We start from the raw sequence: 18,690 nt of genomic DNA on the forward strand, positions 1-18,690 counted from the left end.
TCAGCTCAGGGCTCCTGGCATCCCAACCCAGCCTGGGAGGCTGCAGCTGGTGGATCCCACTGGTGATGCTGGGGAGGAAGCCAGCAAAGCCAGGACTCCCCAGCCACAGCCCCTCGGAGCAAACAGCCCCTCATCCCCGCAGGATCCCTTTGGGAAGCTGTTCCTGACCCTCCGGAGTCAATCCAGCAGCACTGGGAGAGGCAGCGATTCGCGGAGCCACAACGGAGATGTGGCACTGACCCCTAGTGACAAACTGCTGCCCCGAGCCCGCTCCCGCTGGAAAAGGACACGTGGAGAAGAGCTGGGATGAGGGAATGCTCCTGGTCTCACACAAACCCTGCAGAAGGAAGGGATCCTGCTGCTGAGGGGCACCCAGCCCTGCTCCCACCACCCAAAACATGCAGAGGAGTCTGCTTGAGATGGAGTTTATTTAAGATGCAATGACAAACGCAAATATTGCACTTCAAACTGCCAGAGGGCACGAATAGATGGGATATTGGGAAGGAATTTTTATCTGTGAGGATAGTGAAGCCCTGGCACAGAATGCCCAGAGAAGCTGTGGCTGCCCCTGCATCCCTGCAAGTGTCCAAGGCCAGGCTGGACAGGGCTTGGAGCAACCTGGGATAGTGGAATGTGTCCCTGAACATGGCAGAGGCTTGAAACAAGATGAGCTTTAAGGTCCTTCCAACCCAACCCATTCTGGGATTCGATGATGATGATGAGGGACAGGATGGGAAATGACCAGTGTAGTTTATGAAATTCAGCAGTCTAAGGACCTTATCCAGCAGAGGAATGATGGGAACACACGAAGGATCTGTTCACACCCTTCCCTTGGGAATAATGCCTCTGATCAGCAGGCTGCAGTTTATTCCTTCAAATGCATACATTTTGGCTCAAAGCCTGACATTCAGCCCAAAAACTCTTTCAATTAAGGGCTTCCAGGAGAGCCCAGGACTAATGATCTATTTCTGGGGATTTCAAAAGACTCATAGCCATGTGTGCTGCTTGCAGGATGAGAAATACAGAGCTTACAACACTCTCAGCAGTGTTTTCCAGCTTTTTTTCCTCTTCCCAGTAATTTCAGAGGCCTAAGGAGCAGGAGGAGGATCTGCCCCCCTCCAGACATGTCTCAGTGGTGCAGTGGAAGGGAGATGTTCATTGGAGTGAGTGGGATGATCATGGGGTTGGGGTTGGAAGGGACCTTAAAGTCCATCAGCTTTCAACCCCTTGCCATTTCCTGTCCCCCAAGGATGGGCAGAGGCTGAAAAGCCAGGTTTTGCATCTCCATCCCACCTTGCCAGGGTCCAGCCTTGCCCTTCATCTCCCTCCCTTCTTTCCCACAGTGCTGCTCTTCCCCCAGACCTCACTCCCTGCACCATTCCCAGCTCAGGAAGCACCAACCTCACCGCTGTCAGCGAGAGCAAAGACAAATCGAGGCTGCAAATAACCCCTGGGCTGGAGACCAAGAAAATGCCAGCAGTGAGGAAAGCCATCTCCCAACCTGCCCACCCTCGGGATTTGCTGGCAGAGTCCTGTCCCAGCTATTCAGGGCTGTTGTGTGACCTGAGCTTTGGCCTCTGTGATAAATCTGCTCTGACCAGATCCTCCTCTTCCCCCTGAGGATGAAGATGTTCATGAATTTGGGGCACAAGTCAGGTGCAAACACAACTAGGGGCTGGTTGGAGCAGCCCTGGAGTGGTGGAATGCCATCCCTCCCAGCTCCACACAGTTTCAGCGTGGATGGAATTGCAGGATTTGCTGACACACATCAGTAGAGCTTCTCCTGCAACCAGGGAGGAGAGAAATGGGCTTTTTATGTTGGAATCATTCACCCCTTCCTGCTCAGGGGCAACTGAAGTGACTGTGAGATTAAGAGAATCTACAGATTTGTCTTTTCCAGTGTAGTTTGCTGCTCGGTGAGCTCTCAACAGCAGCCAGGGAACAACACATGGGAGGTACAGACACGTCTCTGGCATCAGAAGCCACCAGCACTCTGCAGCAGGGAGTGGCCTCTCCCTCCACCCTGAAACCACTTCTCTCCTTGGAGAAAGGCTCAGAGAGGGCTGGGAAAGTGAGCTGTTTCCCATGTCAGTCACAAACCTTTCCCCACCGCAGCTCTCAGAGCTCGCTGTGTCTCTTGCCCTGCTTGTCCCTGGCTGCCACCCTCGGGGCTGTCCCCCGCAGGCCCCTCCCGGGGACTCCACCTTCCTGGGCCGTGCTCTCCTGGGATGGCTCCTCCCGGCTGGCAGTGTCCCCTCCGGCGTTTTTGGGTGGGTGTTGTGCCGGGCTGTCCCCGGGCTGGGGGGAGAGCTCAGGCACGGATGGCTCCATCATCTGGAGGAAGTCGTAGGCAGGGAGTGGTGGCTTCCAGTCTTCCTCAGACAAGGAACCTGAGCAGCAAACACAGTCCCAGTTAGCAGGGGAAGAGTTATGCCTCACTTCCAGGGGTATTTCCCTTTCCAAGGAATTATGGCTTTTTCCCCCCTTCCAATGAATATAAAATTTAAAATAGTTTCTGAAAGATCATAGAATCCCAGAATCTTAAAATGTTTTGGGAGGGAAGGGACCTTCAAGGTCATCCCATTCCAGCCCCTGCCACAGGCAGGGACACCTTCCACTATCCCAGCTTGCTTCAAGCCCCATCCAACCTGGCCTTGAGTGTTTCCAGGGATCCAGGGGCCTCCCCACCCTCACAGCCAGGAATTCCTTCCCAATCTCCCATCTCTCCCTGCCCTCTGGCAGTGGGAAGCCATTCCCCCTTGTCCTGTCCCTCCATCCCTTGTCCCTCTCCAGCTTTCCTGAGGAAGGCATTTCCATGCTGGCTTCCTCCACAGCCTCATCAGGCTGATCAAGATGCAGTGAAAAGCTTCACAGCACAAGCCAACCTTTTACATCCCAAAAACCCCAGCAAAACACCAACTTCCTAAACTTTTCTTATCCTTTCCCACCCAAAAAGAAATGCAGGAAGGTGCCTGAAGAGCAGCTACTTCTTACACTGACAACTAGGAGCTGGGAGGTTTTTTATTAGCGAGCTGTGTTTGGGAATGGGAAAACACAGCCAGATTTGGGGATTATCACAGGGAAAAGATGTCCATTCCAAACTATCCACGTTTGGCTCAGAGCATTAAACAGTCCCAAAGCAAATTTGTGAGTGTGGGCATTCTCTCCTGGCTGGACTATTTGTACTTCTCCAGCTCTAACAAGCAGAGCTGGTTTTTCCATCGTTAAATTCCAGGGCAGACAATTTATTGCACGTAGTATCTTCTCATAAACAGACTGGAGCTCACAGTGTGTGCTTGGGAACGTTATAAACCTGGGTCCACTTACTGCTGGGAATCTCCAGTCCTGCTTGGAGCTTCTCCAGCCAAGACAAGATGTTCATCTCAGTGATGGACTGCTCTGGTGGGAACTTGAATACCTGACCCCCAGCATGGAGGTTCACCCAGAGGAGAACAGGCAGAGAAGGCATGGTGGAAAAATATGTCCTCAGGATGCCATGTCCCACTGGAGTCTTCTTCCTGTTGGGAAGAGGAGATTCAGCTTTGGCAGCACAATGGGACTGAGAGCCAAAAAACCACCAAAGCTTTTGGGTCACATCCAGCAAAGCACAGTTTTGCCTGTGGGACTGCAGAAGCATCATCCCTGGAAGTGTTCCAGGCCAGGTTGGACAGGGCTTGGAGCAGCCTGGGATGGTGGGAGGTGTCCCTGCCCATGGACAAACAGGATGGGCTTTAAGGTCCTTTCCAACCCAAACCACTCCAGGATTCTCTGACTCTAAGCTCATGGCACAATACATAAGCTTAATGCCTTAAGGAAGCTGTCAGGGTCCCCTGTTAGGGGACAACAGCCTGGATGTGTAAAGAAATCCCTGAGCAGAGCAAACTCTGTAGGAAAGTGGAAAATGTTGTCCACTTTAAGCTTTTAAGAACAGCTGAGACAGGAGTGGGACAGGTCCTGCAGCCTCAGGGAGAGCTGCCAGCTCCTTCCAGCCCAGCTGCTGTCACTGCCCTGTGGTGACAGGGATGGAAAGACAAATTCCTCAAGTGACAGACAGTGAAGAGGACATTGGGACAGAGGGAAAGAAGATGGTGAGGCTCTGGCACAGAGTGCCCAGAGAGGCTGTGGCTGCCCCTGGATCCCTGGAAGTGTCCAAGGCCAGGCTGGATGGAGCTTGGAGCAACCTGGGATAGTGGAAGGTGTCCCTGAACATGGCAGGGGTTGGACTGGATGATCTTTGAACCAACCCAATCCCTTCCAACCCAAACCAGTCTGGGATTCTGCCCTGATTTGTGGCAATGCCATTTTGTTCTCGCACAGGAAGGCTTTTTGTGTCTCAGGAAGGCAGAGCAAAGGCAGATGTGTAGGTGGGGAAGTTCCAGGGCTCTCGTTTCTGGAGCATTACTGGCAGCCCAATCCCTCCTCTCTGAACACATGTGCATTCCCCCTCAGCTCAGCTCAGCTCCAGCCCACGCTGCACGGTGCTTCCCAGACTTCAAAGCACGTTATGATTAAGCTGCTGAATTGTCTCTAGGCTTGGGCAAAACAAATAGAGGCCAAAAATTCAAAATGCAACTAAGAAGGGGAGGATTAAAATAAAATCCCCTTTCCTACAACTTTCTATTTCTTAGGTCTTGAATTAACTTTGATTCTTGAATAGCTTTTAAGTTTAATTTATTGGGTTTTTGGTTGGACCTTCTTGTGAAAACTTTCTTTCCCCAGTCAATGACCAACAGTCATTCCCCCTAATTGCTGGTGGAAAATCACCAAAAGACATTCCAGGAGGGCAGATTTCCTTTTTTTTTTTAACTCCCACATGCAACAAAAACACAAATAACACCAGACCCAGGGTCAAGCAACTACAAACACTAGAGAACGATTTTCCTCTATCGAAAACAATTCCTGCAATCAATTAAACATTTACCAATTTTACTTTGTCAGGCAATTTTTGCAGCTGCCCAGAACACTGGCTAAATCATTGCTCAATGGTTTGACCTCCCAACTCCTGATGATGATTTCAGACCCAATAATCACATTACCAACTCGTGTTCTCAGTAATTGCAGCCTCAAAGGGTTTTTTTCTGCAACACTCAGAGCGAGTTAGTGGAAAGGAAAGAAGAGATTTTCATGCACTCACAGGTTCAACCAGCAAGCCACAAACGCCTGCTGGGGTCTTCTTTTTGCCAGTTTCAGCATTTCCTTGCTTTCCATTTGACTGATGTCACCAGCACTGAACAGGATGAGGAAAGGTTTTCTGAGCTGCAAGTACTGGGGCAGATTTGAAACAGTGATTTCTGGCTGCAAGACGTCAAAACAGAGAAATTGGTGGTTATGGGGAGGAGAAAACAGGGGAAAATTTGACTTTCTGCTCTTCCATGAGGGTGCAGGGGTTTAGCAAGGCTGTAGTGCCCATGTGGGATGTGGGAAGCTGGGGGAGTGCTGGGATTTTGGGGCACTTGGAGATGTCTTTGCCCAACCCAATCCCACCAAATCAGTGGGAGCAGCTCTGAGCGTGGAGATGGCAATGTGAGCAGAGCAGGGAGAAGCAAGGCCAGCTCAGCCCAGCTGCACTGAGCTAAAACCAAGCTCCAAAAGGGACATGGAAAAGGCCCTGGGAATAGGGAATAGATCCTGTGAGAGGCCAAGCCACTGCAGCAGAGGGTGAGTGACTCTGAGGCTCATCCCTCAACTCCAGTGTCCTCTGCTCAAAGAGCAGCAAACAGCAGATTGCTGTCCAGGCTCCCTGCTCCAAGTCATAAAATTTAGAAACAAACTCAGCATGATAAAAATAACGAGCAGACATGGCTGTTCTGCAGAACTCCACGCTATCATCAGGGCTCTGCAAGCGACTGCAATGGAAAAAAGGACATTTTGGTTTTATTTTTACTCACAAAAACGTCCAGCAGTTCGTATCTGATCATCTGCACCATGTCCTGTGTGCTGTGTTTGGATAGAGCAATGCTTTCCACACTCTGGCCTCTGCCCCGGGCAAGGAGGAGGGCAGGGGGGGACACGGAATATTTTTGGGATCTGAAAAAGAGGGATGGTCACAGGGGGATTGGAAACACACCAAATGTGCTGCACACAGAGCTGCCATCATCCTGGAGATATCTCTCATCCCTGGAAGTGTCCAAGGCCAGGCTGGACAGGGCTTGGAGCAGCCTGGGATAGTGGGAAGTGTCCCTGCCCATGGCAGGGGTGGCATTGGATGAGCTTTAAGGTTTCTTCCAACCCAAACCATTCTGGGATTCTGGGATTTTATTCCTACTTCTCCTTCATTCTCACACCTAAGGTTGGGTGGTGCAAACCTCCACCCAGGGCTTCACTCTGCCTCACAAGCCAAGGCAGACAGAAGGTGGCAGATTTCACCTGAGTGACACGACCCAGACAAAACAACCTCCAGGAGATCCAATTTTTGTCTCAGTGAACTTTGAAGCCCAAAAATTTTGGTGAAGTCCAAGCCCCACATTAGACTAACACACAGAGGCTGCAGCTACCCAGTCTTAGGGGAGTAACCAGATCATCCCTTATTCCCCAATGTCCTTCTGGTAAGAGGCTTTCCAGGTATTCAAAGAAAAGCTGAGAAAGTGGGAAAAGCAAAAATAGGAGAAGTCTGAGCAATGAAAGGGCAGGGGGGACACCAAGCCAGGACAGCAATTTTCTGGAAGTTTGAGGAACTTCAGCCCTGGAGGCTCCAGATGGCACTGCCCAGAGGAAGGGTGTGACAGAGGAAATCAGCTGCCTTGGCAGTTTTTTGGGGCATGGCTGGTTTGTTTTTCAAAGGCTCCTAGCAAATTTTCAATGGTTGTGACACCAAAGAATCCCAGAATGGTTTGGGTTGAAGGGACTTTAAAGATCATCCATTCCACCCCTGTCAAGGACAGGGACACTTTCCACTGTCCCAGGTTGCTCCAAGCCCTGTCCAGCCTGGCCTTGGACACTTCCAGGGATCCAGGGGCAGCCACAGCTTCTCTGGGAATTCCATCCCAGCCCCTCCCCACTCTCAGCCTGGAATTTCTTTAGGTCATCAATGACAAAGCACGTGGAGGGAACTGCAGATAAGTCATTTCCATGGTGTCTAACTCTTATGGAGGTCTTTTCCATCCTCCATCACAGCATTTATCTCTCTGGGAATTATACAACCACTGCCAACTTCCAAGGGCTCCCCCAGAGCTGTGCTGATGTTGTGGTAGAGAGCAGCAGTGACCAGAGGATCACAGAATATCCTCAGCTGGAAAGGACCCACAAGGATCACAGAAGTCCAACTCCTGAGCATGGACCTCCCTGAGGCTTTCAAATGCTGGGAAAGAATTGCTAAACTGTTCTTGGATTTATCTGAACCATTTCAGCTTTTTTTATTTATCTTTGTAAATCCAGCCCTGATTTAAGCTTTCTTCTCCTTTTCTGGACTCCCAAGTTCTGCTACTCAAAAGTTGTTGATTTTTGCACCTCTGCAAATCCTTTGGGCTGTGAGGAAGATCCTTAACTTCCCTTTCCACTAATATTTTGCAAATTAACCTGCATTTACTGTTGATTAAGAGTGGCAAAACCCTAAAAAAAGATTAATTTGGGGAATTTGAACTTATTAAACTTCTCCAGGTTTTAAAGAGATTCTTTGCCTTGGTCATGGCTCAGAGGAGTGAGGACTCTTGTTCCCTGTTTTTAAAATACATCAACTTATTCAGCAGCCTTTGATCAGCATCTGTGAGGGTGGTGAGGCACTGGAAAAGACTTCCAGAGATCTGCCCCATCCCTGGAAGTGCCCAAGGCCAGGCTGGATGGGGCTTGGAGCAACCTGGGACAGTGGAAGGTGTCCCTGCCCACGGTGAAACGAGATGAGCTTTAAGGTCTCTTCCAACCCAAACCATTCTAGGATTCTATAAGGAAATACATCCTGCCAGAAAACACCAAATTCCCCAGCTACACTCTAGCCTGAAATCCCTTCTCCTCTTCCTGGTACTGAAGGGTTGTGTTGCTGCTTACCACAGCTTTCTATTTATACAGCAGGACCATTCAGTGAGTAACACAGTCTTGCATTTCAATCAAAACCATCTGCAAACAAACCCTTGGCAGGAACCTCTGACATCGACGTGGAAATAAATAACAACCTCATTCAAAGCATTTCTTCCTCAATGCCTTTTTCCCCTTCATTAGTGACCAGCCCAGCAGGTGCCTGCTGAGCAAACAGCTTTGCTGACACCAGGCTTTGTGTATCCTGGAGCCATTTTTTCTCTGGCAAAGGTCTTCAGGATGCACAAAAGGGGAATCAGCTTTCTGTGACCTGGGAGCCACAAATATTTTCTCCCCGAGCGTTGAGCTGAAGAATGGCTTTTCTTTTTTTCTGAAGAAGGGAAGCGAGGCTGGCTCTTGCATAAGGAATTCCTGTAAGTGTTTACTTTCTGCTTACAGTTGAGAAGCCCATCAGGCTACAGTAGCTTCAGCCACAAATCACAGCCAAAAGCCAAATTTGGCAGAAGGACTATCAATATAAACTGTACTAAATATTGCTGCTGAACAGGAGCAGGCTGCAGGCTCCTGGAGCAGGAGCAGGGAGGTGGAATATTGCATGTGTCAGCTCTGAGAGAGCACAGGCTTTTTCTAATGGTACCTTGTAAGATCACCCTGTCCTCTGCTTTTTTTTTTCTTTTATCAGCTGGGCTGAAATCCTTAAGGAAGAAAAGTCTTAACTGGGGGTGGTCAAACTGATGTCTGGAGCACAGTTTGGTTAAATGGAGATGTATTCCCAAGGTTTTTGCATTTTTATTCTCTGTGCTCACCACAAAAATGCCTGTTTCTCATCAGGAATGCATCACACCTCTAAGGAGCTAATGAAAATAATTCCCTGCTGCATTGCAGGCTGTTAAACCCACACCTGGAAAACAGGCCAAGGACCTCCTGGGATTTTTAACTCTGCCTTGATAGGTAATTCCTGATGGAAATGAGCAGCCAGGCCAAGCTGGAGATTCCTCCTGGATCCATCCAGCTGCATTTCTAGGCACTGAGCACCTCTCACGCTCTAACCCAAAGGACTTTGCCCCTATTTATTCACCAATAAAGGGAGAAGTCATGGGCATTTCTCTCTTTATTCATGAATAAAGTTACAGGACTCCTCTGTCTCCTTTTTGGACACAAACCTCTGGTGTTTGTGGATTAATTTGCCTGACAGTTCCAGCAGGGCTCAGTGAGGTGACCATGGACAGGCTGAGAATCAGTGGCAGAGGCAAGGTGACAATTCCCTTGGGATGAGTCCTGACCCCTCTCCCTGCAGGAATAAGTCACTTGTAGCTGTCACTCAGCACAGTGACACTTACTCCAGGCACTGCCTTTCACTAAGTGCAAAGCAGCTGGAATTCTTCCCAAAGGAAAAAGAGAAACCACTTACAAAGCCAAGGCATCATCTTCAAAATACATCCCCATCCTCACATGGCCACTCAGGATGTTTCCTGCCTCTTCAAAAGCTTCCCTGGCTGGAGAAAGACAAAGATACAAGAATAAACAATAGAAAGAGAGCTGTTGATAGTTTTTCCTGGAAACCTGATCGATGCACACATAACACATAACCATAACCACACATAACCACCCTGCCAGAGCAGACTTTCAGGAACTAAACCAGGATTAGAGGCTCACAAGAAATTACTGCAGCTCAGGGCTGCAGGCCATGGGAGGAGGAGCAGGCAGAGACCAAGGATGAGGGGAAAATTCCCATTATGAGAACAGTGTTTGCTCATCAGCCACCAGCACTGAGCCTCCAGGATCTGCAGGACAGAGGCACTGCTGGAGAATGAAATGTCTTTAAGGAGAATGAAATGTCTTTAAGGGCTTAGAGTCTGTAAGTGTTCTTGGAAACAGGAGACCGATTAGAAGTCTAAACAGAAATCATACAAATCCCAGTGACCTTTGAGAAATGATGGATGATGGCTTTACTGGAGTGGGGCTAAGAGCCTGGAGATAAACCAACCTCTCCCTCAAGTGTCTCTTGGTTTATCCAGCTCCTCTGAGCAGGCTGGGGCTGTTGCAGGGTAGGGAAATACCAGGCTGGAGCTCTCTTGAACACAGCTGACACTGAGAGCACAGCTCCAAAACAAAGCTGACTACAGAGTTGGTCGAGTCCCTTATAAAAAAACCTCAGTTTTCAGAGAATCCCAGATTATTTGGTTGGAAGGGACCTGAAAGCTCATCTCATTCCACCCGCTGCTACTAGACCAGGTTGCTCCAAGCCCTGTCCAGGCTGGCTGTGGTTTTAGGCAGTGGATCCATGGGAAAGCCAAGCTTTGTGGGAACATGCAAGGCACGGTGGGGAGCTTGTGAAATGCAGAGATCCGAGCTCCAAGCAGCTGCTGCCAAAGGTGGGGTGAGAACAGGGAGGATTTCAACACCACCATCCCCCTCCTTCTTTGTATTGAGCAACTAAAAGCACCAAAAACTACTCTTCTGACCCAAGCAGAGGGAGACATCTCACTCTTCGGAGAAGCGAGGCTCTTCCTGAGAATTAAGGTGGTATGGCAGACACAGCCACGATGTAAGTTGTTGTCAGACAGCAGTGACTGTTGCTCAGAACGTTCAGTGTCACAGCTCAGCTGGCCAGCCCAAGCCCCTGGGACCAGTGACTCAGAGCTCAATAGATGGAACTGTCTCACAACTGCTCCCTTTTTGGTTCTTCGATTCCTGTTTTGCAGCTACACTCAAAGCTGTATTTTCCATTGTTTCCCACGAGGCCTATAAACTTTCATTTAAAGTGTTTTCCTTTATAAATGGAAATGGCTCCTTAAGGAGTGGCTCATTGAGGGCTCAGTCATTATCATAGAATCACTGAATGGTCTGGGTGGGAAAAGTTATTAATCATCCTATTCCAGCCCTGCCATGAGACACCTTCCACTATCCCAGGCTGCTCCAAGCTCTGTCCAACCTGGCCTTGGACACTTCCAGGGATCCAGGGGCAGCCACAGCTTCTCTAGGCACCCTGTGCCAGGGCCTGACCACCCTCACAGCCAAGAATTCCTTCCCAAATTCCCATCTCTCCCTGCCCTCTGGCAGTGGGAAGCCATTCCCTGTGTCCTGTCCCTCCATCTCTTGTCCCCAGTCCCTCTCCAGCTGCTACAGAGAAACTACTCTTGGATAGGTTTGATGTTGGTTTCCAGCTCTTTTGGTCTTTGGTTACTTGATTTTATCAGTGTTGACAGAAAAGTTCACATCCCAAGCTCCTCCACCAAGCACTTCTCCAGGCTTTAAATCCTCACTTGAGATAGGAGTTCATCCAGAAGTGCTGCCCTGGAGCAGCCCTGGCTACAGCAAATCCCTCTTAAGTCAGGACAACCTCCAGCAACACCAGGCTTATTCCTTGCCCTGATGAGATCCTCCATCCCTATCACACTTCCAAATTTCTCCCTGTTTCTGGCTGTGCCAGCCCCAGAGCCACACTCCAGCCCCTGTTTCTCCAGGGCTCACAGTGATGGGTTCTTTGCTCCGAAATCTCCCTAATTCACACAGCTCCATGGCAGACAGGAAGCACTTAAAAAAATCTATTTCAATATTTCCTAGGAAATTAGTTCCCCCTGAAAACACAGTTTTAACTCCCTCAGGGGGCTGATCAGGCTGCACAGCACATTCCTTGATGCCATGAATTGCACAAGCACAACTCCACTGATTTGGGAAAAAAAAGGAATAAAGCTGCCAGATGAGGAAAGGTCCAAAATCCCTGCAGAGTTTTGGGAAGCAGGATCTGAGCAGCATCCCTTATTCCTCTGGAAGAAGACATCTCCAGCACAGCAGCACCTGGAGCATCTCTCCAGCCTTCATCACTTGGCTTCCACTAATGCTGCCAAGCCCTGTGAGGCACCAGAGCTGTGCAGAGCACAGGGATATTTTCAAACATTTGCCACAGGGTTTAGGACAGTCTTGCTTTCGAGGATGCTTCCAGTTTTACATAAAAAAACAAATTTATGTCCCCAGAGTTCTCCAAGTTTCCAGGAAAACACTCACTTGTTCCTTGCTTTCGTAGTACCATTCACCTCCTCCTAATAAATTTTAATTAGGATTTTTCCAACAAACCCCTTTTAGCTCTGACCCTCCAAAGGGTTTCTTAACATAGTCCTGATGCTAAGGGCTGGAAAACATCCAGGGATTTGTTTAGCAGGACATTTCATTGCTCCGTTTGAGTTCCCTAGAAATGGCCATGACACAGTGCACCACTGCTCTGGGTTAGAGCAGGAATTCTGCCGTGAGAAAATGAGTGGGAATTCCAGATAAGTCTGCAGGTTGGTAAGAGGAACAATGTGGTTTTCCTGACTCCAGCCTGGTTTGGTGCTGGAACAGCTGGCTCCAGGTTTCTGCTCCCTCAGGCTGCTCTGCATCACAGCTCCAGGAAACCGAGGGTGGAAAAGACATCCTGCATTTCATCTCCTTGTGGCTGAACTACCCCAGACTGTGGGTGCCATTGTGGATTGCAGATGGAATGTGCCCTGAGGGAAGAGGCAATCCTACAGGATCCACAAAGAGCTGTCTGGAGACCTCCAAGGCTCTTGTTTGCATGGAAGGAAATGAACAACTTCTCTGTAGAATCCCAGAATGGTTTGGGTTAGAAAAGACCTGAAAGCTCATCCAGTTCCAAACCTCTGCCATGGGCAAGGACACCTTTCACTGTCCCAGGCTGCTCCAAGCCTCATCCAGCCTGGCCAGGGATGGGGGAGCCACAGCTTCTCTGGGCTGGACTAAAGGTTTTTTGGGATCAGCACAATTTCCTGCTATATTTATCAAAATAGATGCTCCAGAGGAAGGCAGGGAATTGGCTGTCAGCTGGTTCAGGGAACACTGCCCAAGTGCTTTCCAGTTGGTTCCAGACATTCTGTCTTGTTCTTACCTCTTCTCTCTGGACCCCCTCATGTGAGAACATAGCTTGGTTTGCATGAAACCAAAGTTTAAACAAGGGAGCTTTAAAATGAAAAATAGTCTGAAAGTTTGAGCTTAAGCAAGATCAGAAAGCTCTCCCTTTTGTAAGGTAGGAATTCCCAGGAGAAGCTGGCAACTGAGAGTCTGTGGGGTTGGAAGATCTCAGCTCCCAGCTGTGAGGTCCTGGCACAGGTTGCCCAGAGAAGCTGTGGCTGCCCCTGGATGTGTCCAAGGCCAGGTTGGACAGGGCATGGAGCAGCCTGGGATAGTGGAAGGTGTCCCTGCCCATGGCAGGGGGTGAAATAGGATGATCTTTAATGTCCCTTCCAACCCAAACCATTCCATGATTCTGTGATATGCCTGAAGCACAGTGTGATGCTCCCTTTCCAAACTGCCTTTATTCCCTCTCCCTTGTTAATATATTGCATTTCTATATCCACCTCCTTCAAAATCCACAAGTGGATTTCACTGAGTTATCCACATTTCATTCCTTTTGAAGCAAGAAACTTGTATTTTACCTTATTCCTGTTGTGCTTTTTAAAACATAAAGGTTGTGTGTCACAAGGACTGGAACAGCACTTTTTCAGAAGTCAGCAAGATAATTATCAACCCAACAGGGTTTTCTTTAAGGAAGAATATGCTGTGTCTGTTAGAAGAGGCTGATGGATCTGGGCTAAATCAAAGGTTGAGAGGGAATTTAATGCCAGCCTAGAACTACTTTGAAGGGAGGAATTTAATACTAGAGAGGGAATTTAATACTAGCCTACAACTACCTCTCACTGTAAAACTGACCAAAGCAGTGCCAGGCAGCTGTCTTGTGAACTTCCAAGCAGCTGGAAGCACTCCTGTCCCACCAGGAATGAAGCTGGAGAGTGCTTAACCCACCAATACCAACAAACCTTCTCTGGAGGATGTGCTAAATACTCCCAGGAGTGAGGTGTGGGGATGGGAGGACAGCTCAGCTGGAAATTCTCCTCTTAAATATCCTTCTGCTTCATCCATCGTGGTCAGCTTCAGCGGGCAGGGAATTCTGCTCCTGGGGAAAGGCAGAGAAATAACCTGGGCTGTTGTCTTCTTCTGGGATGAAGGGACGAGAGGACGACCTCAATCCAGTGAGGTCCCAGCCTAATGGGACAAGTGTGACACCTCAATAGAGACAAAAATTATAGGAAGGACAAAGTTTATCCACAGAGAGGCACTGGAGGTGGTTAGGGAAAAGAGAAGAGCCTGAGCCAAAGTGGCTGCGCTGAGATCCTTGGGATCCCCATTAAAAATAACCAAGAAGGAATTCCAGCATAAACCAGAGATGGTGACAGCAGGATGTGGCAGGTGTGACAGTGTCACCCCATGGGGATTTGTCACTCACAGCAGGATGAAGCTGCTCAGCTCTTCGGTTCCCCACATGCCATCGTATGTCACTGATTGCTGTCCCTCCTTGTAAATCCTCAGGGTAGGGAACTGGGTGACATTCTCCTGGGAGCAAAGGCCAGGCCAGTCCCAGCAGTTCACTCTGGACAGCAAAACCCCCAGGGTTCCTAGAGTGGAAAATAAATACACATGAATGATATATGAAAAACTAAAAATAAAAATAAATAGGTTGGAAAATAGAGCTTTTTATTAGGTCGGTGGATATTATTGTATATATTTGTATTAATGCTGCCAGAAATCTCAAAATCCAACCCTAAATACACAATCCCTTTGAGTACAGCCCATCTCCCTCTAGAAATCACTCATTCCCAGAGACATTCACATCTGGCTGGTGACTCCAAAGGACACCACGAAATCCTGAGGCAACTGTCCAGGAGCTTAAAAGGCAGCCAGGAAAGGTACTGGAAATACCTTAGGAATAAGGCCAAGAGAAAGAAATAATGCAGGCAACTCACTTACAGGAAAGAGGGAAGACAAAGCTTGGCATGGAGGAGGAGGATGCAGCCAAGGTTTTTGCATTTATTGAGGTGCTCAATATTGAAAAATGTCTGTTCTACCTCAAGCTCGAAGCCAAATGCACACAGAGCAGTTAAAGGGGATGTAAGGGATAAAATACCACAGGCTACTGGAATTCCTCTCATTGTTGGGGTTGTGGGATTGTTGGGGTGCTCTGAGCACAGCCAAGAGTTGGTAACCCTTGTGGATCCCTTCCAACTCAGGATTTTCTGTGATCCCCCCCAAGCCACCAGCAGACACCTGCAGGACCTTAACAAAGTGTCTCACAAGTAAGGGGAGTGGGAAAGGAAGAGCACTTGGGAATGACAGAGCACAGTGCAACTGTGGGTCCTGGGAAATGTCCTAAAAAGGCTTTTGATGGGTCTCACCAATGCAGGGAGTGGTAAGAAGTGAAACCAGTGAAGGTTGGTTCCCTGCTTGCTCTCCATGAGCTCAAGATCTGTGCAACTCCAGCATTTCCTTCATCAGAGAATCATGGAATCACAGCATGGTTTGGGTTGGAAGAGACCTCAAAGATCATCTCATTCCACCCCCTGCCATGGGCAGGGACATCTTCCACTATCCCAGGCTGCTCCAAGCCCTGTCTAACCTGGCCTTGGACACTTCCAGGGACTTTATCAACCTTTCCTTCATCTCTGGGCTGGATGAAGCCCAGCAAAGGCTGCTGCTGCTCCATGGCTAAGCCTGACCTAAATCCTGACCTAAAGCATCACCAGCTTCACTCTCTCTTCCCTTGGCCTCCAGCCTGGCCTGAGCTGCCTCAGGGGTTTGACCAAGGACTGTGTGCAGTTGTCCATACCCATGGCAGGAATGTCCTATCTCAGAAATCTTCACTCCTTCCCTAAATTTCTTTGAAGAGGGTTCAACAGCTGCATGGGAAAGATGGGATGCAACCTACAGACAAGTACACACATGGAGGCAGACCAAGGCAAAGAGTCCTTCAGAAACCAGGGTTGGGGAGATGATGAGGATTTCTTAAGAGAACAGTTCAAACCAGCCAAGCTTCTCTCCCCATCCTGGGATTGATTTTGATCACTGTTTTCATTAAAGGCCTGGCTGATGGAATAAAACACATTCAGTGTGGCTTTGATCCCAAGCCCAGGAGAGCAGAAAGCAATTTGAAGGGCCAAGTGTAAGGACAGCAGCATTCCATGAGGAGAAGCAAGATGCAAAGGCACCACCAGTGCTGCAGGAAAGGGATGAACTCTCAACAGCATCTGCAGGCCATGGGGGGAAAATTATGTTCTTGTGTCCTGGTGAAACCTCTGCAGAGCCCAGCAAGTCACGTTTTTGGAAACATGTTTTTGGAAAGGCTTAAGCAATGAGAATCTGGAGCAGTTTGAAAGACTTCCCTCCTGAGAAAAAAACCCAGTGAAGCTTTGCCTGGAAATTGCCAGTAAGAGAGAAACAATAAAATCAAACTGATTTCAAATCTGCTCTGGAGGGGGCAGTGAGATCACTGGGCAGGGTCAAGCAACAAGCCATGCCAAGGCTGACCAAATATTAAAACAAATTACTGAGCACTGAGCACAGCTGAGTGTTGCACACATTCTGGTTGCCCAGAGAGGCTGTGGACTCCCATCTCATCCCTGGAAGTGTCCAAGGCCAGGCTGGACAGGGCTTGGAGCAAGCTGGGATAGTGGAAGGTGTCTCTACCCATGGCAAGAGGTGAAATGAGATGGGCTTTAAGGTCCCTTCCATCCCAAACCATGCTGGGATTGAAGCTGTGGAAGGATTTTGTTCACAGGTTGGAAATGTAGCTGCCAGGGAAGGCCAAGGCATCTCTACAGAACCATTTTCTACAATTTTCATTTCAGGTTCTGCACTGCAGCTCACACAAGGAGTTTGCTGCTGCTCAGTCTTGGGTCAAACTCGTGCAAACTTGTGCAGAAAAAGCAGGAAGCAGCACGAGCAAAGGGCCTGCAAATCCACTCAGACAATGTTTGGAATTGTCCAAACACTCTGTGAGAGCAGAAATGGTTTGTGTCATTCCAAAGATCTCCAACTGAAAGCCTGACCTCAGATTTACTTCACACCTCTGATGCAGTATAGCTGGTTCCCATCATCTCTTACCACATCATCTTGTGTCTTGCCCAACTCTGGAAAACAATTCCATGTAAATGGGACTTTGATGTCCTGTTAAAATCGAATTGTGAGGCTGCTTGAAGGTCCTTCAAATGTGAATTTTAGTGTTTGGATATTAGTTCAGGGAATTATCTACCATGTGCTCTGAAGGAGCCCCATCAGGACAGGATGAGAGGGAACAGCCTCAAATTGTGCCAGGGGAGATTTAGATTGGATATTAGGGAAAATTTCTTCCTGAAGGGTTGTCCAGCCCTGGCACAGCTGCCCAGAGCAGTGCAGAGTCCCCATCCCTGGAGAGATTTAAAAGCCCCGTGGATGTGGCACTTGGGGACATGGGGCACTGGTGGCCTTAGCAGTGCTGGGGGAAGAATTGGACTTCTTAGACGGCTTTTCCAACCTAAACAATTCCATGATTGTATTTAAGAAAAAACCAACTCACTCAAAGAGTGTTCCAGAGGCAACAACATGAAAGAGAAGTTAGGTATGAAGTACTGCACTTCAAGAGGGAGAATCCAACACAGAATGGGAAACAACTACCCAGAAAACATCACACAATGAACTCCTAAATCCTCACTTCAGAGTTACATTCCATGGATATCCATTGCTAAATCATGCAGCTGATTTTCCTGCCTTTGAGCTACAACTTCACCCCCTGTGAGTTCCTGGTCAGGAAGGTCCCATGAGCACTGGGGAGGGAAACAGAACTATTTCTTCATCACAATATATTGCTCTGATCAGATATTGATTTCCTCTCTTCTTTGCAAAAAAAGGCCAATGACACACTCAAGAAATGCTCAGCACTGCTTCACCTTCACATCCTCTGCTCTTTAACCCTTCCAAAAATTCCCATCTTGCAAAAGCAAACTAGAGGTGCAGCAGTGAGCCCCAGTGGGACTGGGAATGGCACATCCTTGCTCCAAGAAAAAGTTCAGCAAGGCAGGGATTCTCCTCTTTGTCTCCTGGATCTCTCAACAAAGTGAGAACACTTGAGGGCTGTAAACTTCATTTGGTGAGGATCTGCTGAGCATCTGTTATGGGATGACTCACAGGGTCATTCCAGTCTCCAGCCTCCCCCATTCCCGCTGTGTTGGAGCACACATGGCCTATTCTCAGTGCCATTCTGCACAAAGAATTGACATGAGGAGCAGGACCTGGTTCTGGCAACTCAAAATGTGCCTGCAGCAGGGGTGATTCACTCCTCAGACAGCTGCTTGTGGCTTCCCAGCCCTCGGGAAGAAAGCTCCACCCCGGAGTAGGCAGGAATACCAGCACTCCTGGGGAGCTTTGAGGTCCCTAGCCATACCCCATGTTTTATTCTCAGTCCTGCACAGCTCAAGGTATTCTTCCTGATCCAGCCATCACTGAGAGCCCAGGGAACAGCATCCTGAGGTTTTCCAGCTCCTCTGTAGCTGCTTCTCCCAGTTCCCTGAGGCTCCTTCAAAAGGATCTCCAGATCCACTAATGCAGCTGTTCTGTGTCTGCTGAGGTCATGGCAGAGAAATCAGACTGGAGTTACTCCACAGGGTCACATCTGGCCTGGGAGTCTTTGGAGGGACCTCAGTGATCACAGAGGAAAGGCCCTGACCCCAGTCAGTTCATGATCTCTGTTGAGGATCTGTCTGTGGCTGCTTCCCTGCCCAGGGATTGTTATCAGATGGCTCAGAACACACACGGTGAAACCCTGGCTGGGCTGAACCCACCAAGGTTTGGCCACTGGCTTGAGAAGAAGTCAGGTTTTACCCACAGACTATCCAGGTTGCTCCTTCAGCTGGTCTGGCT

General features: G+C 48.8%; 1 protein-coding gene across 4 annotated transcripts in view; it reads right to left on the reverse strand.

The window, feature by feature from the left end:
* Positions 1-411: 411 nt before the first annotated feature.
* TXNDC16 (thioredoxin domain containing 16) overlaps positions 412-18,690 on the reverse strand; it is a 35,131-nt gene continuing 16,852 nt past the window's right edge. Inside the window, exons 15-21 of one of the 4 annotated variants that reach the window (XM_085060964.1) lie at positions 14,249-14,417; positions 13,782-13,912; positions 9,380-9,464; positions 5,889-6,027; positions 5,135-5,295; positions 3,328-3,518; positions 412-2,390 (exon numbers count right to left, since the gene is read on the reverse strand). In XM_085060964.1, the coding sequence (XP_084917090.1) occupies positions 2,119-2,390; positions 3,328-3,518; positions 5,135-5,295; positions 5,889-6,027; positions 9,380-9,464; positions 13,782-13,912; positions 14,249-14,417 (1,148 nt within the window). In that variant the 3' untranslated portion in view covers positions 412-2,118. Of the gene's footprint in view, positions 2,391-3,327; positions 3,519-5,134; positions 5,296-5,888; positions 6,028-9,379; positions 9,465-13,781; positions 13,919-14,248; positions 14,418-18,690 lie in introns of all 4 variants that reach the window. The other 3 variants (XM_085060963.1, XM_085060966.1, XM_085060965.1) reach the window with 3 other exon arrangements.

The sequence above is a fragment of the Lichenostomus cassidix genome, chromosome 5 (genome assembly GCF_008360975.1).
Source record: "Lichenostomus cassidix isolate B80296 chromosome 5, HeHo_3.0, whole genome shotgun sequence".
Classification (NCBI taxonomy): domain Eukaryota; kingdom Metazoa; phylum Chordata; class Aves; order Passeriformes; family Meliphagidae; genus Lichenostomus; species Lichenostomus cassidix.